Raw genomic sequence first — 25,984 nt, 5'->3', positions numbered from 1 at the left:
TGGACCAAAGTGGTGAACCCACAAACCAACCGACATTGCCATCACTAACCCCTAGCAGGGCTATAAAAAAAAAGCAAAACTGTGCTCACAGCCATAGCCACATTTGCACAACGTGTTAACTTTAAAGAGGCCGTAGCTGTGCAACATCCTCCAACAATCCTTGTATTCCGAGTGCTTTGTCGTGCATGATGTATTAGACCACTAGCATGAAATATGCATGACAGCTACGTGTTATTCCATGTCATTGAGTGCAGCTTATTTCATCACTTGTCATCTCCAATTGACAATCCTTCCATGTCTGCAGAGGTGACTTCAAAGAGAAAGCAGACATCAACTTAAATCATAAACAGTGCTATTGTACTGTCCGGTCACGTCCAGCGCTTATGTACCTTTTTCATGCCCTCAGATGGAGCGCGTATATGTGTGTGTGTGTGTGTATATGTGTGTGTGTGTGTGTGTGTGTGTGTGTGTGTGTGTGTGTGTGTGTGTGTGTGTGTGTGTGTGTGTGTGTGTGTGTGTGTGTGTGTGTAACGAAGCACAGGGAAAAGGAAGAGATGACCAACCAAGACCCCCCTTCCTCCTTCTTGAGAGGCAGTCTAATTACACTCAAAGGGCAGAACGGTCATCATAATGGAGCTGATAGAGAAGCATCTATAAGCCCCCCACACTGCACTGCAGAGTCCAAAAACAGCATATAAGACCTTGATGCTATCTTTACTGCTGTGAAATAGATGTAGCCCCCTGTAATTCAGCATAGCTGGATCATGCTTTTACGTGCATTGACAAACACAAAAAGAGGATTACCTCTTCTCCATCGTCTCACATCCTCACCTCGCTATTTGACATGAATCCTGTACAAAATAAACACGCGTCTGGTGAAAGGGAGGAGGGGTGGTGGGAGGCATGATGCATCCTAAAATTAGATCAGTGAAGGACTGAACACCATACTAATCCTGCGAGTGCGGTCACCTGCACACTCACTACATTTTTGCATGCATGCCAACAACAAAAAAAAAGATACAAGCAGAAATCAGGGCAAATAGAAAAAAAATAAATCATTCAACAGAGCTCGGAGCACTAACATCGAGCAAATCCAATATCTCTCTTATCTCTCGATCCCCTCCCACTCATCCACAACACAACCTGCTCGGGGTGATTTGAACATGAGAGGAATGCGAGCATGCCCTCTCCTCTTCTGTCATGTCGTCCGTGGGAAACGTATGGATTGCCCGCTTGCATTTCTGCATGGCATGAAAGGCACGGCTGCTCTGTCAGGTGAAGAAGCGCTATCAGTAGGGGGGTAAGTCTGAGATCCATTTGAGCCTGGAGAAGGGATGCATGGCTTTGATTAAGTGGTGGTTCTGCAGAGAAAAAGGGATCTATTCATGTGTTTTACCCAATGCTCCATCATCTTTTTCAGGGTTTGTGTTTAGTCAGACTTCACAAGCAGACTTGCTACAAACAGCTTCATCCTTGTGTGATTTTCTGTGAGTGAGATTTTAGTTCTCACCGATTTGTGGATTTTAAGGTCGCGCATTTGGATCTATTTCATTTTCTGCTCCTGCACACAGTTGTAGAGATGGAAATACCTAATGTAGCACAATTTCAGAGTGACCTCATCCTCTTTGGCTCTTCATATCCCTGACAGCAGCCGGCTGAGCTTTGCCTCAGCACTTTGATAGATTCAAGACAAGCCACTGAGGCATAGGGTCAAGTCCCTGCAGTTTAGAGGGATGTGACCAGAAAGCGTGATTATGCACTGTGCAAGTTCAACTCTGTGCATACATACTGTACGACGGGCTTAGAAATCAATAGAATATTGTTATCAAGACAGTCATAAGCTTGGTGGAGTAAGAGGGTTCAATATAAGGCCAGTTGCATGTGATTAAAGTGTGTAAATCAATAATTGCATCAACTTTTAAATTAATTTTGCCCGGGCATGAATCAACGTGTGTTGTGTATGTGTGTGTTTCTGCTTGCCTCTAATAATTCAGTAGTTAGAAAAAACGAGAATGAATAATGAATGCTGTGATATGTTCTATTCCCTGCTGCTTTGAACTGATGAAGCTTGATGAAGCACTGTACAAAGCAGCCGTCCTATTTGTGCCATTATCACCCCATTATTGCTGGCAGTGGAGGACTGTAGCAGTTTGTGTTTGACTCATGAGTAAATATGTATTGATCTGCTTGTAAAAGGATACATGAGCGCTATGAGTAAATATTTGCTCAGGAAATGCCAACATCTGCACGCTGAACAGCTATCTAAGCAGATAAGTCTCTTGAGCAGTGGAAAAAGAAAATAGCAGAGATTGCAATCTACTGTTTTGCGGCTCGTATTCTCACGCGTTTGTCATTCTAAAAGCAGCCACAACTGGAGCTTAAAAGCGTTTCTGTGTCTGTATGAGAGACACTGAGTCCCTGTCTCTCTAATACATCCAGGTCTGACTCTAATCTTGGCCCCAGCTCCTATCTCACCCCCTCCTGAGAGCCTTCACAACATAATGTCCCTGTCACATGGAGTTAAAGTCCTTCCCAGCACCACATTACGTGCATAGGGAGGCCCAGAGTGATATACTTATGCAACACTTGGCATATTAGCCTTGTGACAGAATTATCCTTGGAGGGTGACACCCCTCTATCCTTACCCCACCTTCCTTTAATAAAGCAGGTTTGGCTGATGTGACCAGTGTGCCTGACCTCCTTTTCCCCTCTGGTGATTAGACATTGCGAGTGGTGAGGGGTGGTCACCGACACAGCTCATAACAGGCATCGCTGATGCCGATAGAGCCGTACTGGTCTAAAGGCGGATGTGGAGATGGGGGGAGGTGCCCAGCGTGATCGCCTGCTGAGCTGTGGACGAGTGCAAAACTCATCTCCTCAACTCCAAACCATTTCACAGTGCATGATGAGAGATTGTATCTGGTATTCTAGGGGCACCTTGTAGATCTCTGCATTGGCCACTTATGTCAGGGCATTCAAGTGCTACATTCTGCTGAAATAAACAAGACTAGGAATCTACAGTCATGCAGTGCTAACATTAACACAATAATAATGCTTGCATGTTCATGTAAAGCAGCTAAATTGTTTACCATGTTCACTTGCTTGGTTTGGCATGTTAAAAATTAAAAATCTGATTTGGGTATGCAAACCCTTAAGGTGTTTTTCAGCTTTTGTCTTTGATTATGCACACTGTTTTTTCCTGCTACTTCATTTATTAGCAGTAAACCCAGAGTAAAGCTTAGGCTGAAACAGATGACAGTTTTGTTGGTTTTTGGTCACAAACCAAAATATTGGACAAAATAGAATCTGACCTGATGATGGTGCTAGGAAAAGTATTAGGAGCTCAAAATTATCCCAGTTCTTCCACTTGGGACCATGAGTCACTTTCCCATCCATTAATATCCATCCAATATTTATAGAGATATTTCAGTCTCCATTGATCCCTAAAGCCACATAGCTAGCCGGAACGTCCTTCATACTGAGAGCTACATGAAACAGTATTAATACTAATCATGAGACTTAAATGTGAGTGATTATCTCCCAGTACAGCTGGGCAGCTGAGGAAATGAGATGTAATGTATTTAATTATTTCCCTATACATGAATGAAAAATAAAGCTGAACATACACAAAACCAGAGTTAGTGGCTCACCAAACTCATGGCCGTCTGTCCGAGGATTAAATGGTTACCCTCCCTGCAATCAAGGGCACAGTAGCTACTAATTAGGACGGGATATGAAAGAGTTCTAAAAGGTTTATGAAGGATAGCCTGCCTTAGTGTTTGTGTATGTGCATGAGCCTGAGTTTGTGTCTGCGTGTTGCCCTCGTGCTGCTAATGCACTGAAAGCCTGTGGGCCCTGGCCAGCTCGGCCGCGTGCTCATCAGTCAAATGGCACAAAGAACAAATAAGCCCTGATTGACCAGATATCCTTCATTACACATGTGCTTACAAATCCATCCACTCTCCTTGGAGCCATTCTCACAGACACAAGCTTGTGACAGCAAGCAGGACAGCGTGCAGGGACACACACAACCCAGACATGGAACATTTTTTAGAAGAGCCATTTGAATATTTTCTGCCACTAAAGGATTGTGGTCAGTCCGTAGCAATATCATTTTGATCAGTGGGGCTGAAGAGATTTGCTTGAGTTCAAATGTCAAGATAACAGTTACTTGAACACGTCTGTAATAATGAGTGCAGTTTATTAAAGGGTGAATCCTTTTTCTCTACAGTGTCATTTTGAAGAAGGCAAGCTGTCGCCCTCGAGGACCTGAGGATGTTCCGCAAGAAGAAAAAGAAGAGGCCTGAGATATCAGCGCCCAAGAACTTCGAGCACCGTGTCCACACCTCATTTGACTCCAAGCGAGGCTGCTTCGTGGGTCTGCCGACGCAATGGCAGAGCCTGATAGAGAACCTGCGCAGGCCCAAACCCATGGTGGACCCTTCCAGGATCACAGAGGTGGAGCTGAGGCCAAAGAAGGTACGCTGCACCTTCCACTCAACCGTTTATTGCTCCTCTGACCTTACCTTGAACTCATCGCTAATGACTAGCACACCATTCAACCAGGCCCTGATTAAGCTAAAATCTCAGAGAGACTGATGCATAAAGATATTCTGCCTGTTGTATCGATGCAGAAGTGTCCTTCGACGCTGTGAAGGAATCCTTATGTCTCAGAAAATGCCATATTCCTCCGATGACAACTTGGAAGGAAGGCATGCTCCCCTCCCCATCTTTTTGCTTTCATATCTATCATGGGGCTTGGCTAATGACCCTGCTGTGTACACCGACTGTACGATATTGAATACTCAGAGGGGCCACAAGATTTATTACTCCATGTCGGCAATTAATAACAGTCCACGGTGCCTTCCCACAGATGTCAAACAGAAGGGATGAAAAAGTGCAGGTACAGCAAAGGAAATGATAAAGGCTGCAAATCTAAGGATTTCTGTGCCTCACGTAGCAAACGTTCGATTGTTTGTCACCCTCCAGAAAATAAATAGAGAAAACACCAACGTTTCATTGATTCCCTGACATGATTAGTGCTGTTCAATATGAGAAACATCATGTCAGCATTTAGGTCAGATTTGTGGCTTAAGGAGCGTCATCAAGATGAGTGCGATGTAAACCACAAGAAATTCATAATGCAAAAAACAACATCATTTGGATGAAAATACAGTAGGTTACATTTCAGATTATTGCTCTGAGGTAAAAGGTAGAAATGTGATATCTAAAAAAAGATGTTATCTCAACTATTATTACAGCATCTTCTGGTATAGGATAGCTCTCCAGGGCCATTATCCCCTGCCATCCTCTCCTCTCAGAGAGGTGCTGCAGTAGGTGAGATGTCATCTGACCTCTGCCCCCTGTGCAGATGTAATGGCACCGAACCAGGGAAACAGGAGAGGCTGTTGACTGGCTGTGAACTGAACATGACTCTACCCTGGTAGTGACTGATGAGCCTCCACGCTCCAGCATACAGTTGCTACAGTCTCCCTACTCTGGCAAAAGATCTTAAGTTTGTCTGATCATTTTCTGTCAGGGCAGGTTTGCCTTAGCATGCCTGCTATATTCGCATACCATCTCAAAGTTCATAGGGACAGTTATCTGTAATATCAGAATTTTGCAACATAGGAGCAGTTGTGGAGGCTCTGACTTTATAGTGAATCTCCTGATACGTTTGCTTGGTATATTTAACAGTGTAGTGTCAGAATGAGCCACTGGGGAAATGACTTAAGTCGTCGTCTCTGAAGAACGACAAAGATGTCACATTACAGATTCTCAAGTCTAAATTTAACTCGCCTCTGAGCAATGATTATGTCACCCTCATTATTCCTTTCAGTCCAAATTCTTTCTATAATGTGATCATGGCAAGTGCAATGTGATAAAGATAAACGCCTCTCCTCTTTCAGACCATTGTGCGGGGGAGCATGATTGGTCACGGAGACTACATCGCAGCCATGATCAATGATATGAACCGTCTGTCCGTGACCAGTTCTAACTCTCTGAGGAAGAGCAGCCCCTCAGCCAGGAAGAGGGCCCAGTCGCTGGGAAGGCTGGGGGAGGTGAACGAGGGAGACACCTACCAGTACGAGGGCCTGACCCAGGATGATGATGAGGACGACGAGGATGGGGGTCAAGACCCGTGGAGGGACAGGGCCCGGAACATCCACAGTGAAACCAACACCCCCTACTTGGGCATGAAGAAGAGCATCACTCTGCATCCCAATGGGATCCTGCCAAAGGCCAAGTCCACCTATGAAGTCAGCGTCAGCTCTCTGGAAGGACCCTCGCAACTGGTTCCATCCCAGAACATCCCGGTGCTGAGTCACGGGGCTTATATGAGCGGTGAGGTTGGCAGCCCTCAGGAGAGAGTGATATGGACGAGAGAGTTCCAGCTTCCCAGGGGAGTGCCGCCAATTCAGAGACCTATAGCTTGTTTTTACAGCCCAGCTATGACTATACAGCAGCCTCATGGCGATCAATCGACAGTCACAACGGAGCTTCGGCCCAACGTACCGATGTATATGCACCCCCAGAACAGCCCCGGGAGGCCGTTCTCCTCCTATGACTTGAAAGTAAGTCTGACATTACAGCAGTTTCTTTGCACATCTTTTTGGCCATTAAATCCACCGATAATACATTATTCATAGAATACACAATTTATGCATATTTTTGCTAACGTTATGTGCATCATATTACTAGTGCTAGTTTGTGCATGAGCTCTGAATCCCTTGAATACTTTTTTTTGTCAAGCAATCATTTTCATGCTGAGGTTGTAGAAACTTTAGTGGGGCAGCATATTGATTGGATTTACACTAAAAGGTGATTAAAGCTCTGGGTTTGACTATTTTCTTTTGATTATGGAGTTAAAATGTGAAACGTGGGTTTAAAGTACCAGTAGGGTTGTAAAAGTTGAGAGATGGTGTGTTTGGCAAGATTTCAGCGGGACACTTGGGTCCTTAGCACCAATCCTTACATGGGTCATATCAGGTGAAGTGGATGCAGAGTGAGAGGGAAGGACTTGATTTACATTCACTTTTAAAGCAGGTCTTGAACCCCAGGCCGGCGGCCAACTCTCTTTCAGCTCCCTGCCTTAATGTTCTTCACCCTTTTCTCTTTTATCGTTCAGGCAGAGTCGGCAGTGAGGTACCACTCCGGCTTCCTGCCCACTGGCAACAGCAGTCCTCTTGTGGGTGGCATCAGACCCCAGCGAACTGTGCGCTCTTCAGCTAGCTACACGCTGGGCCTGTCTCCTAACATGGGGCTGAGGCCCAATGGGCCTGACCCCTTCCTCAGACACTCTGGATGCCCCAACCCTCCCTACCCCCGGCAAGACAGCCCTTCCCAGCCTCGACCCTCCCCTACAGGCTCACTAGCCACCAGTCCTCCAGGCACCTGCTCCCCTGCTTTCAGGCCCCCCCTACATCCTTCACCCAGACCACCACCAGACCCGCCAAAGGTGACGCATGAACAGTTTAAGGCGGCCCTGCAGATGGTGGTAGACAAGGGCGACCCACGGTCCTACCTGGAGAACTTTGTGAAGATAGGGGAGGGCTCGACGGGGGTAGTGTGTATCGCTACAGAGAAGCACAGCGGCAGGCAGGTAGCGGTGAAGATGATGGACTTGCGGCGGCAGCAGAGGAGAGAGTTGCTCTTTAATGAGGTACGATATCCAAATAGGTACAAAGTGATTCCCCAAAAAACAAACACAACACAATTCTTAGGCTGTTGCTGTAACTCAAAGGATACAGCAACAACTTTGAGGATTCAGGTTTCGCTCTAGCACGTAAGGGATACTTTGAGTTTATTTCAGCTCAGCGTATTTCCAATAAATGTGGCTCTATGGCTCGTGCCAACTTCGCAGTGTTTGTAGAGATTGATGAGATTCAGGAAAACAAGGATTTACATATACCAGGGCAAGCTGTGCGAGTCTCCTACAGCTTTGACATTATTTCCGTATTCAACTTTTTAAATGCTTGTCACCACCTGGAGCATCGATGTTGGCTTGTTTCCCTGAAGCTCTCCAACTCAGACGGCAAGTGCAAAGTAAGCATGACCCATTAAGTCATGATAGCCACATTACGGGAAGTGCGCCAGGGTGAAATAAACCGTCTTTTCCTTAAATGCTTACTTAGAGGGTTACTACATTGATTTTACACATAAAGTTCAGTTTGCCCATCTACTGCTCAGCCTGTAAAAAGAGTTGTATAATTTGTTCTGTGGCTCTGGAGGGAGCTAAAGTTTGAGAAAATAACCCCTGATTATGCTATCTGGGATATCTGGGCTTAGGCTCGGGGATATTGAAAGATATGGGTGTTTGCCAAACCGAATTAGAGCGTGATCCATACTGGTCAGGATATTTTTGACTCTGCTGCACCAATTTTGTCTCCTAACTTTATGAAAGCGCTACACTAACTATGTCTCTAAGGATTTTTGTTTTTATTCATGCTTTTTCTTGTTGCAGGTGGTTATCATGAGGGACTATCAGCACAGGAACGTGGTGGAGATGTTCAAGTCAGCCCTGGTGGAGGAGGAGCTGTGGGTTATCATGGAGTACCTGCAAGGTGGAGCACTGACCAACATTGTGTCTGAAACCAGGTATAAGCACCGAGAGATTATCTCGGTCAGTCTTAAGAAAGCTGCATTGGTGCATTACTGTTTGGTTGTGATATCATCTTTTAATAACTAAATCAACCACAAGGGGGTAGTGTGGTATCAACTGCTGAGTGATCAGTGTTGATACCAGCAGCCCCACAAAGACATTCATTCCTCCCTTTCACCCGATGTCTGCTGCTTTTCTCTGCGGAAAAGTAATAATTCAATGACATAATCGAATATGTGCATGTTTAGATGCCATGTGGAAAGTCAATTGTAGTTGAGAATTCCATGATGCTGTCACATTTTCCAGTAGCGCATACATCAAAAATAAGGAAAACATATCGACCAGGAGAAGGGAGGACAATTTTGTCGGGCGGTATTTTTTTGTGCTGTCAATGTATTTTATATTATTAACAGATGGCTCTCCATGGAATGACACCAGGGTTAGATCGCTTGACTCAAAGGGATAAAAAAAATTCCTACAAGCCAGATAAAAATGAGCCAACTGTCACAGCCACTGTTTGTCAAAGATAATGTCAAGATAATCAGTATATTGACAGGACCATCAAGAATAAGGGTTCCTTTACTTCTGTTTTACTGGACACAGTCTGTTGTCAAACTATTTATTTAGACTCATTAAAGTCTCCCTAAAAAAAAGTGCCTGAATTACTGCAGGACGTTTTTTTGACTTTGTTAGGTAAATCTCACCCTGTGTATTCAGTGGGCACATGACCTTGCTTGCTGTTTGAAAATGTCTTCTTGTCTGCTGGCTCTTATGTCTTTATGTTGCGCTTGTAAAATATCAATGTCCTATTTACACTGTAGAGGAATGAACATGTTTTGTCGGTCATTCTGCTGTGGGGGAGTTGTTGTTTTGAACCTTCCCCTCTTTATCGTTGCATTTAATGCGCTGTGAATCGTGGGTTTCAACTTTCTCAGCTGTTGATTTGTCGTAACTCGTAATGGAAAAGTGTTAAATGTTAATGTAAAATCTGTCTGCGTGTGTGTGTAAACCGGCATGTGTGTTATCCTGCAGGCTGAGTGAAGAGCAGATTGCCACAGTGTGTGAAGCTGTTCTGCAAGCCCTGGCCTATCTGCATTCACAGGGAGTCATCCACAGAGACATCAAGAGCGACTCTATACTACTCACATTAGACGGAAGGGTGAGATATTTTGTTGATCCTTCTTTCTTTTCTGTTTTTTCACTATGTTGCTAGTAAGGTCTTTCTATGGTTCCCCACAGGTCAAGCTGTCAGACTTTGGCTTCTGTGCTCAGATCAGCAAGGACATCCCTAAAAGGAAATCTTTAGTGGGAACACCCTATTGGATGGCTCCTGAGGTCATCTCCAAATCACCATATGGCACCGAGGTGAGGAGGAGCTCATTCAAATGCACTCACGCTGAATAACAGCGGTGATCTCTCTCATGTGGTTTTAATGCCAACAGTGGCAATCTGTGCTGTAAGATCTGTTGCATAATTTCAATGTGTCATCGTGCACCAGGTTGATGTTTGGTCGATGGGTATCATGGTGGTGGAGATGGTGGATGGAGAGCCCCGTACTTCAGTGAAACCCCTGTAGCAGCTATGAAGAGACTGAGGGATGAGCTGGCTCCTACTGTGCGAAATGTCAGCCAGGTACAAGAACAAGTACAGGACAGACATACAAACATACCCTGCAAAAGTAGTAATATTCCCACCAAACTCAGTCAGCAAATAACTACTGCAGCAATTCATTGGTGTTTAAATATATGTACCCATTGTTCTCTGGTCCAGATCTCCCCGGTTCTAAAGGACTTCCTGGACCGTATGCTGACTCGGGACCCCCTAGAGCGGGCCAGTGCCACTGACCTGCTGGAGCACCCCTTCCTGCTGCAGAGCGGCTCACCTCAGTGCCTGGTCCCACTGGTGGAGCAGTACCGCAAACGCATGTCCCGTTGCTGACCCCTTGAGGGCTCTCCGCTCCCCAACAACCACCTTCAGTCTGACCTGAACAGGCGAGGACCAGCACCGGGGTCCAACTCTAGCACCCTAGCCAACGGGAGATCAGCTCCAGAGGAGCAGACCCAGACAGCATGTTGCTGCCAGAGTGCTGGTGGCAGGACAGCAAGTTTGGTTGACGGACACCGCATGGTCTCAGGCATGAGAGAAGCACTTTAGGAGTGAGTTAAAGGCAGCATGCAGTTCCTCATCTCTCAACAGAATATTGATTGGCTTACTGTTACATTCAGTGAGATACAACGCAACACAACATGGTGCATATCAACTGAGAGCAAAAATCAATATTCCACGTAACTGTATGTAATGAACATGTGCTACTCTAAAGATCCTTTATAGTGTTCATAGTGGGCATTATTGCTAGCAGTGTAAAGCTTATGAAGCCGTTAGGCTTAAAAACCACAGTAGCTCATTGTGACATTATTAAGGAAGGATAAAGTCACCTCTGCACACTCACGCTCTCTGTTGTGGACACAGGACAACAACCTGGTCAGTACACTCTACAAACACTGACAGCAGACTATTTGCATGGCCAAATGGAGGCACACCTGGCCTGATGTCTATGCTTGAATATGTACCAAACTGGGACGTGAAAGACAATTCTCCGTTATTAGCATAATAAATGGGTAGATGAAAGCCCAGCTGCTACTATTGGGCTATTGGAACATCACCAGTACAATATTCCTCTTTTTTCATATTTATTCTTTATTTCCGAAAGGTGTTGTGGGTTGTTTGTATGATGTGATTTGCAAATAAGGTTTCATTATTAAGTATGGACTTCAAACATAAGCAGATAAATTAAATGATGTAAATAAAAATACTGAACCTGCTGATCTACTGCAGTAAATTATATAAGATGAATTTAAAATTTTACTTTTCTTTACTGAAATGTGAGTGTATAGTTGTATGTGTGTGTGCATGTGTGTGTGAGCACATGAGCACATGGATGTCTGTGAGGTGACATCTCAGTGTTTTCTTCTGATACAACCCTCTTTGTATTGTGACAGACTTTTTAAAAACCACAAGACGTGTGTGTTGCTCCTTACAGAAGATGTGTATGACTGTATTTGCATTTGTTTGCCTAGATAAAGCACACAGGCCTGGCATGTGATGCTGCAGGACGTTCACCTGCTGAGAAACACTTTGCACATAGTCTTTGTATTCTGACACAGATACATGTTGGTGTTTCATGTATTTCTATCTCTGTGTGGATCATTCATGAAAAAGAGAATTACACATTTTAATTTTGTATAAATCAATAAATGATGCATATTGAAGCAGAATAATTTTTTTCCTGCATTTTCACTTACCCAAACACACACACATACGCATGCATGAACACTGGTGTTTTGAAGTATTTATTAGGTATTCAGCTTGAATCATACAGTGCCAGTTGATATGTTTAAGCAAAATACATACAATATTTATTATAAAACACATAAGCAATATCAAATACATTTAATTTGATACAATATAAATCATATATATATATATATATATATATATAAATATATATATGAAACAAAAATAATTATTTTCAGTAGCACACAGACTGATAATCTTTTAATTTATAAATTACTTCAAATATAGATTAGCATTGAAAAAACTAATGAACTGCAACATAAGCAAACAATTTCTCTCAATGAATAGAATATATCACCAAGCAATGAAACTGGGTTGTCAGAATTTTTAAGCGGTAAAAAGGTCCCCATCTGCCAGACATCGTCCTTATTCTAATCGAGGGCGGACTGAGACGAGCAGCTTTCAAACTCACACTTCACTCCGCTGATGCTGTCAACGCTCGGCTGACTGTTGACCTGCTGGTGTGTGTGAGAGAGAGGGAAAGTTTCGGAGCGGGAAATTCGGCCACGGCCGTTTGAGGAGCTGGCCGAACAGTCTATCACCAACCTCATGAACTCTGGTGCGGTAAACCGACGCAGCAGTCTGGTCCCGAGGCCCATGAACCCCGGCGTCCGGCTCGGGATCTTCCCGGTCTCCATCTCCCCTCTGGCAAACAGCAGTTTGTTGTGTCTGCTGGTCGGGCCAAAGCTTCCCCTCTTCTGCTGCTCTCTTCTGCTTGATGTAGCTATGTCATTAGCCTCTTCTCTCTGTGAATTGACATTCTCCTCGAGTGCTCTCGCGGGCTGACTCTTGCCGTTTAAAAGAGGTTTTGGCGCTGAGACCTTTTTGTCAGCATCATTTGTCAGGCCCCGGGTGTTCCCTTGACATTCCATCTTGTCTATCAGGCATCTATCATCCTGTAGCGAGGCTCTCTTTAATTTGCTGGCTGACAGCTTGATGTCGCATACATCACCCTGATAGGACTGCTTTCTGCTGCTCAGGAGGTCCAGGTTAAACGACTTTGCTTTTCCCCAGGGAGGAAAACTTACTGGTGTTTGCTCCTGGAGTCCAGTGTCTCGGCTGACATCTTTCTGGCTTGGCTCAGGCACAGAGTTCAGTGTTTTAGCTCTTTGCTCTCTAAGCTGGCAGTTCTGCAGTTGTTTGGCAGTGAAGAGAACGTGATCTCCCTCAATCTTGCTTTTCTCTATCTGAGGAGGCAGACCCCAGCTGTGGCGGGAGTTGTCATCTTGAGACTGACTCCTGGGGCATCTGAAGCGGTTCCAAAGCCCACTGCTGTCTCCAATCTTCAGCTGTCTCTGAAATACCCCAGGCAGTTGGTCTTCATTGGTATTCAGCTGCTTGGAGAACCTCTCCAGAATGTGCCTTGAGAGCTTGTTAGGCAGCCGGCACTCTCCTTCAGCGATGGTACCTGAATCAGCAAGTGGATCATCTGTGCCAACAACTCTCCTGCAAGGAAAGTTCAGAACCTGCACACACTGGTGGTGTCCAAAGAAGTTGGCCACCTCGATGGCGGAATGACCAGCATTATTGGTTCCGTCCAGCCTCAGACCCAGTCTTTTGAAAGCCCGGACCAAGAACTCCAGAACCTGGTTGTGCCCAGAAAAGGCAGCATACATCAGAGCACTGTTACCCCAGGCGTCAAAGACTTCTGGGTCAGCATTGAACTGCACTAGAAGCTTGACCGCGTCCAGGTGACCCATCTCACAGGCATGGCTCAGGGCGGTGCGACCATCCTCGTCCTGGCAGTTGACATCAGCCCCTTTCTCCAGCAGAAGCCGGGTGAACTTGGCCCTGGTGCCGGGGTCTTGCAGGCAAACGGCGTACATGAGCGGGGTGCGGCTGTTTTCTGTCTTTGAGTTGATGATCCGTCCATCCAAGGCGTCCAGGATGAAGCGTGCAAGGTGAACTTTACCATCGTGCATGGCATCAAGGAAGGTCTTGGTGCCAGAACCCTGGCGTAAATCTTTCGGCCGCATCATTCTTGAACAGCTACTTGAGGAGATGAGCTTTAAAGTGAGCCAAGACAGAAGGTGACAAATCGGGAGAGAAAGTGTGTAGCAAGTTCTCTGAGGCTCTCAGTGTTGACAGTGAGTGCGTTACCTCAGAGTAAGACTCGGAGATGAGCTGCCAGTGTTTTTATACCTCCCTCTCCACATGCCCTCCCCACGTTGCCTAGGAAACAAACGTCTGAGGACCATTATGCAGTGGCAGCATCCATTCATCCCAAGCACTCTCTGCCTGGAGAGAAATATATGCTATTTGAACAGAATAATTACTCAAGGAGAAAAACACGGCCAGTGTTTTTCATGTGTGGTCTGAAAGGTGAACTCAAATGCACCATTTTTGCTTTTCTTTGATGCAAATTTACTTAATTAACAAATTCCTGCTGCTAATAATACAATAATGCTAATAATCAAAAATAGAAAATGATAATTCAGCAATTTATGAAACCTATGAATAGGGCATTATGTTGAGCCCCATATCAAAACTCTACTGTTATCAGGAATCTTACCAAAACCTATGGGGAAGATTGAAGGCTTTGGGAACTCGCTTCATAGGTAGGAAAGGAATAATAACATTCTGATTTTTTTTCCTTTCCAGTAAGCCTCTTAAATGCTGCATCCGTCCTCCACCCTGTAGTTCTGCTTGCAGTTTGCCTCAGTCACAAATCATAATACAGTGCAAGCTCAAATTATGCTACTCTTTTGTGCCTTGATTTTCTCATCGTTTCATAATAATGACCTTGCATGAAGCTGTTATATTTCCATGGAAAACAGTAAATGTCCACTAGAAAAAGGCAGTGAATGTCTTGTTTTACTAGCTTGTGAAATGTAGTGAACAAGTCCGCTGTTTTTATGAGGATATCAGCAAGATTATCTGTTGCTTTCTGAAGTAGCACTGGACATAAATTTAAAAAGAGTATGCCTATCATGTCTAGCCTTGTTAAGCACATTAATGAAATAATACATTTATTTTCTAATTACTCCAAATTGTTTACGGCCCTTATACTTGAATACTGAATTTACCACTATTAACGCCAAATCACCAGATTCAAACACTTGTCTGTTGCATCTTTTGCCACGGTTTGCGTGCAAAAGAGTGTAAAGAACCCCTTTAGGCAGCTGGGTCTCCTCCACAAGACCAGAATTAAATTTTAATTGCTAATATAAATCTCAGCAGGGCTAAAACTGTGCCAAACAGTAGAGGTGAGAGAAACATTGCCGGGGTTCCACCTTTCTCACTGTTCCCCATCCGGCTTCATCAAACCCTCAGCGGGTCCTTTATACAGTACCGAGAGCCATTCAGTCATCTAAACATGGCTGATATTCATCTGCAGGCTAAGGGCACTGAATGTCTACACCAAATGTCCTGGCAATTCTTGGTCATTACTTAAAAGTGTGAACCTCATGGTGGTGCCAGAGGAAAATTCAGTATTTATCCTCTGGGGATCATGAATGCCTGAAGAAAACGTCTTGGCTGTCCATTTAATAGTTGTTTAGATATTTCAGTCGGAACCAAAATGGTCCGACCAACAAACAGACCAACACAGCCATCTTAAGAGCCACACCATCTTTGTGTGGCTTATAAGTCGATTAATATATGTATAACACTTGTTTACAGTCTACAGTTTTTCTGCAGCAACCCTCCCATTCCTCATCATCCCCAAAAGGGATGAAAACTGTCAGCGTAAACTGTACTAATCGTCATGTTTTAAGAATTATCTTGCAGAGATGAGCCGATGGTGCATTATAGTACTGGATAATAGAAGGTGACAGTCTATTATTCAGTTTATTATTGGCCATCAATAATGTTGTATATATGCTGAGCTATTCAAATGATGTTTAAATGTAAAACCACTGTCAAGCAGTCATACAATCACATTCAAAGTCTCTTGCTGCAGATCGTGTGCCTTGTCGTCTTAGTATTTAATGTAACAATAACTGAACCTCCTGACCTCATTTGCATGCTTTATCTAAACCAAAGTTGCATCCTGCTCTTAAGTCTCTAGACTTTCAAGACATCCAAATCATTACTGCCGAGTGGATTGTGGTCTTTAATGTGAAACATGCATTTTGATAAAGGGCCACATCACAGGTTTTTGACTGTGGAAATGTCTCAGATCGCCTGCTACAGAAATTAACATATATCCCGCTCTCCATACCAAGTAGGTTACGCTGATGGCATAACTCTGCCTGTCTTCAACACAGGAGGTTAAATGTGTGCTGACAAAATCATGAAAACAAGACTCCAACACCAGCTCAGTCCTGTAATATAACTTGAAGGGTAAATGTTTAGCAAATAGGAGGACACCTTTCGGATAAAACTGACGACATTGAGTGTTGCGCCAAGCTTTATAACACTTTATATTAGGTGTTCCAGTTTGAGCACTCTGAGACTTTGGCTGTTTTTTTAGGACAGTTCAGACAGAAATAGATTTGAGCCCCCTGGACTACATGCATCCTCGCAGGCAGGCCATGAGCTATGCTCGGGTTTTTGTGTTGTCCTCTGGCTACTACTGTTTATCTGTATGCACCGTGGCATTTTCTGCTATGGCTGTTCATTTTTAAAAGAAAGGGTCTGGATTAATAGTTCATCATTCAGTTGCCTCTATGTTCTCTCTCTCTCCCTTTATTTATTTATATGTATATATAAAAATACCTTATATCAATCTATATTTTTAGCACATGGCAAAAATAATAATAGGTACAAAAAACGAATTGCTTCATATTCTTAAATCCAAATCCAATAATGTTTTCTTCCTGTAAAACAAAATATAATGTGTGCTTATGTCACATTCCTCTGTAGCTCCATATTAGTCTATATTCTGAGCCCGCCCACCTCCTAGCGGTCCAATCAAATGTGAAAGGAATTGATTTAAAGCCCTCTTGTAACTGTACACCGCTTAAAAATTCAGAATGACTGGGGGATCCATCAGAGAAGCTCAAGACGCTCTGCCGTTTTACTGGGACTTTAATGTCCAGGTCTAGATGTCCAACTGTGTTTCATACTGGCAAACCTGACATTGTCTTTCCATTTGTTTCCATTCCACAGTTCTTGGCCTAAAAAAAATGTTTTTCACGCAGTGTTTTAAAAATGTATTGAGTCAAAAAGTAAAGCTAAATGAAGGTCAGGGGGCTGTTTCGAGGGGTACCAGACAGACAACACTGTAGGAACACTACAATGAAAAGGGGGGGCCCGGAAACAGTAGGTGCATAGCATGATAATGAATATGACTTACATATTATATTATTGCTTACAGCCCTCATACTTAATGAATTTACCACTATTATAGTCAAAACACCAGATTGAAACACTTGTCTGTTGCATCTTTTGCCAAAGATTGCGTGCAAAAAGGCGTAAAGGAAATAATATTGGCTTATAGTGTTTTAAATTAGTAAAGAAAAAACAGTAAAATTAGATTGATGGTAAAAAGAAAAAGAAAGGTATGCCTCTGTTCATGTCATAACCACTCTACCATCCATTCACTGAATGGGAAAAAAATGAACCAAACTGAAATTAATGCAATGTGGAAGAAATATTCAGAATGTGAATGAGTTGGTACCATGAGACTTGTTAATTGGTCAGATGTATGCAATAAAGCAGAGATGTCATGGTAAATACCTGATCTCCCATTCATTGCGGGCCTGGCCCAAGCAGGAGCCACTTTGAATGCCTGATCAGATATTAAAACTGGTGTCAAGTTAAGGTGTTATCCGCAGCCCTGAACGTCTTAATTAGCCACCGGGGAGAATGCACTTTCAGTGACACAAAATCAACAGGCTCTTTCCAGAAAAAACTTGTCAATGGAAACAAAGCACTGAGCTGAACACCCTTGGCAACTCCACTTAGCTTCTAACACCTGGGACTAAATTAGCGCATGAGGAGAGGGTAGGAAATGGAGTTCAATTGGGAACCAGATTTAACAAGGCCCATTCATTGTAACTAAAAATGTTTTCTTGCCAGTGACTCAACATGCCCTCATCCTCTGTGGACTATCTCATCTTCTGCCGGCTAATTGAGCACACCTGAGAATGACATGGTTTAGGCTCTCACCTTCTTTGCACTGTGAAAAACAAGATGCCACTGTGACCTTTGTTTTCAATGCCCAACTCAAATTTATTAAGAGAAAAATAACGGCGGCTAATGTAAAAGTAACTCAATTGAATTTTAATCTCTAAGCTGATAAGATGTAACTTTTAACAGAATTCTTGTTTCTGGCTTATGTCCAAATTTCAAATCACAACATAAGACAATCTGACTTAGTTTTCTCACAGTCATGTATCATCTCCACACAGGTAGCTCCGTCATTTGAGCCATGGGTGATAACAGCTCCTGCTGGGACAATAGCACCGAGTTGTTGCATTCATATTCAGCAAGAACAATCATGTGTCTTTGTGTCCATTCGGTTCCTCTAATGCCCTTTGATTTGATACAAGGACACAGTGGTCTTCGGTTGAATGGAGATTTCGCACGCCTTCCCTTCTAGGAAAGAGGCAGCAGCTGGCCCGCTGTCACTGTGTAACCATGGTGTGCTTGTATCATCTCTAAGGTGGATGCGAGGTCACTGTCGCTGTCCCATAGCAGAGAGGAAATGTCATGTTTAGCAGCTGTACCTTTTAAACCGACTTCCAACCTTACTGAAAGTCACTTTGCTGTTGTTTGTAATGTATTTGTTTCCTGATAAAAACTTATCAAAGGCAGACATTGTTAGATTTTGAATTTCTGTCACAAGACCAAGGACAGATAGAGAGGCAAAGCTGGAGTGAGGACAATTACATCGAGATACATGGTTGCAGCTGAATACCCTGACAGCACACCAGGAGCTGCCAGTCACGGGGGCCACTGATATGCTATTGGCCATGAGGCGGGGCCCTCGGCGCCTTTTCTTTCTCTGCTCTCATCAATTATCGCCCTTACTCAGACTTGCCAGGCTGCCACAACCAGATGGTAAACAGTATGTAGCTCCCTCAGCCTTCGGATCAAGGGGGCTCTAATATCAGCTCTCAGACTGAGACGTTTTGGACAACAGAGAATTAGCACCTACAGCGTGACTGGCCTGTGTTCTGTCGCCATGGCAAGCTGGGGGATGATAATAGTTGGGAAAGAGGGAAAGCGGCACAGCAGAAGGGAAGTTCAAGATGCTAATACAGACAGAATTATTGGTGATTTTGCATCGACAAGCCAATAAATTATTCATCTAAAGAAGAGCAAATGGTATCTGCACACCGCATAGGATGTCACACATTTGTAGCAACACTAGCAGCATGTCTCTAAGGATGGCAGCCGTTGGGTCGGTCCAACACTCTGGCCTTGACAAGAATATCTCTGCTGGGTGGATTGTCATGAAATATGGTAATTCATGTTCCCTTCAGGATGAATTGCAATAACGTAGGTGATCCTCTGGCTTTTATCTAAAACCAGGTCATAATCAGGTCAAAATTTCCATTTTGCATCTTGGTTTATGATCGGTCTGCAACCCGAATACCATTCCCATCAGCCTCATATGTACAGTGCGTTTAGTGCTAAATCTTAGCATGCTAATATACTTAACTAAGATGGTGACCATAGTAAACGTACCTGCGAAACATCGTATTTTGGGAAATACATTTTCTGAGAGTTAGATGGGAATATCCATACCAACTTGACCTGGGAGTTGACTAGCCTAGCTTAGCATAACAGCTGCAAGCAGGAACAAACATCTAGTCTGTCTCTGTCCGAAGTTTTAAAAATAATCGCAATCATTATGAACCTGTTAACAAGCTTACATTAGCATTTAGTTCAAAGTGCATCTGCACGAGGATCCTGCTGGGTTAAAATGTCACCTGACCTAAATACAATTACAATTAAATTTGCATCCAACTGTCTTCCTGGGCTATTACTATTCATATCATTTTAGCTTAAAAGCAGGTTTAATATATGCATAGACAGTAACAAATACCAATATAAATGTTTTTCTAAAAATACACAGTAACAGACAAAGAAGGCTAAGATGTCCCAGTAATAAAACTTGTCACTGGTTTCCTGTTGAACAAGAGGACGTGAATCTGTGTCAACAATATGTTTTTCCACGCTGAGCCTCTGTGCTGTTTCCAATGAGCCACCTGTACCCCCTCCATAATCTATCAGGTCTGACGGAAATTCCTTCCTTTCCTGCAATGATGCGGAAGAGATGGAGGGGCAGAGAGTCTCCTCTCCATCTTCCACCTGACAGGCCCTATTTGTGGCCTTGTGGGCCCGCTCACCTCTGACAGCTCAATAAATTGTACAAATGGATAACAAATGTATTTGTTTGACGGCCGCATTGTGCCGAGATTGGAAACACTCAGCGGCACCTGGAGTAAAAGGTCCGCCACGCAGTTACATCCACAAAGGAAGTCGCAGCAAATGGCAAGTTTGGCTGGGTCAGAGGAGAAAACAGAAAAAAAAAAAGCACCTGGAGGCTTTAAGACAATAACAGATGCCGGCTTTCATTTCACCTGATGTCTCGACTGCTGACACTGTCGCTTCTTTAATCAGGTTCCCTCAGTCCATCACTTTATGGACTTTGAGTTAAAGGAATCCTTTTTTCCATTTTCCGATCAACTTTTTATTGATTTATAATATTTAACACATGTCTATGTTTTAATACAGTGACTCTGACAGAGAGTGACAGATGGCACCATTTACAACAGAGGGAGACCATATCAGTCATACCTCACCGCAAGACACAAAAGCTCTGTAAATGGCAACCTTCCATGCTCCCCTGAAGGGACTTAATTTCTTTATAAATGAACTAATGGCCCTGAGGCCCACGACTATCCATTCTCTCCACCACATGCTCTGCACTCACGTTGTTCAGCGTTCACTTTCTATGATCTCACACTGGCTCTTGTGGCTCTTTCTTTAGCTGCACGCAGTATACAGTAAATGTAGTTTCGAAAAAGCATAGGTTTCACATCAAATGTGCCCTTGGTAGGACTCTTACACTTTAAAAAGGAGCCACTTTGTGACTCACCGCCCTTAAGTGCATAACATAAAATGCATGTTGTCATGACATTGTGGGTGTTACGGCGGCTCGTGAAATTTTCCACACCAACCGTCCCTACAGTTGCTCCACCATGGAGCAGAAATAATAAGAAAAATGAAGTGGCAAAATCAACTGATTATTTGGGCATCCTTGAACTGACGAGGTCTTCTGTGCCAATTATAGGATGGATTCAAACAGACTTAAACAGCCACCAGGCGAATGGCCTCAAGAATGGAAAGGCTGTTTGGTTAACTGCATGACTTTACGATCTTCTTTCAAGTCCCTGCACTCAAAAAAATGTGTTTTGCTTATTGTTACTTCACTTGCAAGTCTGACCTTCATTGTGTTAAATGTTTTATGTGCGGTATTTGATACTAGAATGCTGTTGAGAAGTTTTTTCACAGCTTCTGAAGGGGAAAACATCCTCTCTGCTCACCTCAGAGTTTAAAAGGTGCAGGCAGCCTGATGTGATTTTGTTACCTGAAACTTTCCTTTGTGGAAAAACCTTATTAGCAGAGCTGAAAAGAGTACTGGAATAGTATTCTCAAGTAATAGTAATAGTTGCTTTAAATGCATTTAACTCATGTAAAACAAGTAGAACAACATCAGCAGCAACAAGTCCCCTTCTGTCATAACCAACAGATGTTGGCACTCTGCAGTCTGTGCATACAGCTAATCATCAATCATGTACACATACACCTCCTCAGTGTAGCCTCAAAAGATATTAAACACAACTCATACAAAAGTGTTAATAAATAAAAAAGGAGCCATGGACACAACGGTGCCAGAAGCTTATTTTAGAATATACAGTATAATAAAAGCATCAGTATAATAAAAGCATCACCAACGCAGACAACGTCGACATGTGAACAATATAAACTCCTGCAGCAGCTGCAGACAATAAGACACAGCAGCAAAGGAGAGACCGCACAACTGTTTTACGCACGTGTTGCGCGCACACGCAAAGATAGCCAGGCAACGATCTGGCTGTTGACTTCCTCATCAGGAGAGTTCAGCAGTGTGTGTTGTTGCACTCACCTGTCCAATCCGGGCCCAGTGCGGAGGTAGCATTAAGCATGTGAGCAGCCAGTGAATACATCTAAAACAATCCTTTCCGGAGTGTCACCACTCTGCACCTGCAGCTTCTTCTCTGCTGCAGCTGCTGATTCTTCAGGACTATTTTTTGATGTGAAATGTAGCAAAAATACGATACTTAATTACAGATTTTTTTTCAAAAGGTACAAGTAACATTACATGACATTATATGATACAGTATCTTCCGCCCCTGTTATTAGACACAAGATATTTTCAAAGCAGAGTATTTTTGTATGTCCTCAATCTGGATTTTTGTGTTAATAGTGTCCATTAAGAGCATTTTATAGTTAGTCTCTGGCACATAACATGTCAGTTTACATATCTTTTTTTTGTTGTTGCAGGAATTAAATAAATGAGATGTTAAGTCTGTTTTAAGTCTTGTGTTACGCAAAGCTTTCTGGCTGGTTCATAACTTTTAGCTAGAAAACCGAAAGTTATTTTCAAACTATTCCTCGGAAAGTGTGCCAGGAAACGAAGGTGCAGGAACTGCTTTTTACGGTTTGGCTCTTTTTCTGGGGAATATAGTCTTCATTTTATTTGAGTGCTTAAAACGATTTTTTATATCCTTCGATGCCAAATAAAAACTTTTGACATTGACATAAGCTGTTAAACCTATGACTGATTAAATGGATTTTTTTTTATACAGGCCTATATATTCATTTTTTCTAAATTCAAATCAGTGCACTTTTTTGACTCGCAGGCCATAAATTCAAGAGTGTTTCACATCAATTCATGCCCAGAACCTATTAACACTGCAGAAACAGGTGGACTGTGCAGTTTATGTACAGTCATTTGCTGTTCCATACAGCCATCTTTACGCTTACATAACATAGCTGCCAGCTGACGGGGTTCTGATATGACTCTTGAGTCTCGGTCCTTTTAACTCACAGTGAAACAGATGCTCTCACCCAAGAGAGGCTGGGACGACGGTGGAGATATCACCAGGCAACTGGGTTTCCAAATTGTGCAAAGAGCCAGAGCAAGAGCAGAATAAATCACCCCGACTTTCGGCCTGATGGCATAAATTTTAGCTCTAAAAAAGCCTGGAGAGTATATGAGAATTCAAGTAGCAATGAGAGTGCTGTCTGGCTCCGGCTAACAGTATGTGGGTGTCTATGTGTGTGTACTTGTATAAGTCTGTGTGTATGTCTAAATGTAAGCACTGTATCCTCAACACACATAGGAAGTTATAATTTGCATCTCTGAGAAGGTGGAGGCGCCTCTCACAGGCCCTCGATGTTCATGTGACGCACAGGAGAAGGTGACTGATTGCAGAGGGTTGAGTCTCCTCATTAGTCTGCTAATCCCATAACCATGATTTTAATGGGGTTGTGTAAATACCCTGCAACAAAAAATAACGTCCTGCAGTTTGGTGAAATAATGCATGCAAACCATGTATAAGGGAACTAGTATTTTACTGCAATCTCCTCTCTCTCTCTCTCTCTCTCTCCAAATACAGTATAAGTGAATGCAGCCCACACAATGATCCACACACACACACACAAACACATACACATGCAGCCTGTGACGGTGCAGCCTCAGCAGGTGGTGTGTATGTGGGTGGTGTGGGTGCTTAATATTCATCCAGGATTGCATCCACTTCAGGCCAACATGGACTATAGATCATGAGTCTCCACCTTCTGAGGGTCAGAAAGGCTCCTTCACACAGGAAACAACAAGAGGACAAGAAAAGTAGTTCACTCTTCTCATGTGCTCTACAGTGTTTTCATTATTTGTGCTTATCCAAAAATACACAATTTCCATTCCCTGCAAAGGTTGTTTAAATCTTACATTTTGGAACATTGTGTTTAATTGAGGCTTTAAATTGCAGGGTTTTGTTTCCGAGTTGTTTCAGGATAAAAATACACAGGCTGTTAAAGAGAAAATCTACTGTAGCACTGTGTTTTTTTTAGCCACTGCCATTTTTTAGTAGGACTGCACTGATGGCTGCATGTTGTTAGCAGTGTTCATGCTTTTTATTTGTGATCTTTTCTGTAATTAAATTAAATTGGACAAAATAGATTCAATCCACTTTTAGGTAAAATACTATTTTAAGATTTACACCCAAAACATGCACTTCATGTTTCATTCCATATTCTAATATGAAAGGCATCTCTTCTGCATGATTATCTCTTTCATCCTGCACCTTTAACGTCTCCAAACTTTTAAAATCTAACATTTCTTTCTGAACATGCATGCACTGTGAATTCTAGCAACCAATCTCACATTTTTTTCATCTTAACGTCTGTTCCTGTCTGTAAATGTTTTGTGTGTGTGATCAGAAGCACTTCCTTCCTTCTATTGGCTCTACGTCCAGTGTCAGCGAGCAGCCAAGTGTTGCCTTGTGGCAAAGCTCCTGCTCAGGCCATCCCTCTCCAGCTGGTATGAGGCAGAGCTGCCTGAGTCGTCTCCGTCTTATGTAAGATTATCAGCCCTGTGATTCAGGGCTGACTGGTTTCACACTCCAAAGCACACAGTTCATCTGTGTTGTTGCATGAGGTGGCAGGACTCTCAGGCACAAGCTGTGTCTCCCAGAAGCCCAGATCTTCCACTTTTAAATATCATTCATGTCATCTGATTCAGAAGACAGGTGTCACACAGAAAAGGAAAATAAGAGGTACGGACTGAGTTCTCTGGACAGTGAGTCAGGGGGGAAGCTGTGTTCATTAAGAAATGCATGCACGTGAGTGAAAACACTGAAAGAAACAAGTGTCTCTCATAGATATGACAGATTGCCCCAATCTCTGTCATTTAATGGACCATATACGGAGTGGAAATTAAGTTGGAACATTTCTCAGGTTTTTTTCCTCGTTCTCATTCTCGTTCGCATTCTCTTCAGTCCATGTGCCTTTATAGTGCGGCCTTGTTTTAAAAAGAGCACTTGATCCAGCACAGATCTCATAGTAGTTGGAGAGAAAAGGCATCGCAATTATGTGGTATTATGAATAACAATTATGAATCATTAGGGCCATAATGTGCCAAATTACTCTGGCTGGTGTAGAGGTTCGAGACGATGCACAGAGACAGAGAGAGAGAGAGAGAGAGAGAACTATGGAGATGCCTCTTGGCAATCATCACCAGCCTCCATGCACAACCTTCCCGGCTGATTGAACCACTGGACTCTGACAGTCTAATTACAATTAGCACAGTTGTCTTTATCCTAGATTGGGGTTCTATTGTGTTCCCATCCACTGCTGTTATGTGAATATTAGAAGTTAGGAACATCGAGATAAACAGTTTGTGGAGCTAATTCTGTCAGGAGCCAGGTGCCATGGCAATTTGTTTTTTTTTAAAGATACACCAAACGTTTCATATCAGCCAAACCTAAAAACTTTTTTTTCGATATTTCAGTCTTTCCCACTCAAGTTTTATTGTGCAAATTGAAAATGTGCATAATAACAGATGGATGGAAACACACTTACTAGTCTCAAGGTAAGAGAAGCATGTTTGTAAGCCAAAGGTTGCCAGATTTATCCCTGGACCAGCAGGAAATGTAAGTGATTTTCCATCATTTCCAGTGCTTTTGAGCAAAAAGCACTGGAAATGTGAGAGGGCAGCTTTGCAGGTGTGAATGTTGATTAATGTGTGAACATGAACAGGGCATTCCTCAAAAAGAGAACATTTCTCTCAGTGAGTACTGCATGCAAATATATATCCTGCCTGTGATCAGGTTTTTGGTGTATACCAATTACATTTTGTACATGTACACATAACAACCAGGACGTGCAAGCTGGAGTGCTCTAGTGGAAATTTGGAAGCTGTGGCATGTAAACACATTATTCAGGTTTCTGATAATGGTCTGCCATTCACCTCAAGTCAGTCACATAATGGCCATTCAAACAAATATGGGATTAAACAACAATAGTATACCGAAAGTTTACTCAAGCAGAGATTAGAAATGACAGATAGTACAGAATGAGATGAAC

At 43.1% G+C, this 25,984-nt stretch overlaps 1 protein-coding gene across 1 annotated transcript; it reads left to right on the top strand.

Moving 5' to 3' along the window:
* The first annotated feature begins 4,275 nt into the window (after nucleotides 1–4,275).
* On the top strand, nucleotides 4,276–10,540 carry LOC129103150 (serine/threonine-protein kinase PAK 6). The gene is given in 9 exon segments (XM_054613453.1): nucleotides 4,276–4,479; nucleotides 5,910–6,575; nucleotides 7,130–7,663; nucleotides 8,465–8,598; nucleotides 9,635–9,761; nucleotides 9,842–9,967; nucleotides 10,101–10,149; nucleotides 10,152–10,234; nucleotides 10,373–10,540. Coding segments are annotated over 9 exon segments (2,091 nt in total).
* Nucleotides 10,541–25,984: the final 15,444 nt, after the last annotated feature.

Source organism: Anoplopoma fimbria, chromosome 15 (genome assembly GCF_027596085.1).
Source record: "Anoplopoma fimbria isolate UVic2021 breed Golden Eagle Sablefish chromosome 15, Afim_UVic_2022, whole genome shotgun sequence".
Taxonomy (NCBI): domain Eukaryota; kingdom Metazoa; phylum Chordata; class Actinopteri; order Perciformes; family Anoplopomatidae; genus Anoplopoma; species Anoplopoma fimbria.
This window is presented reverse-complemented; position numbering and strand designations above follow the sequence as displayed.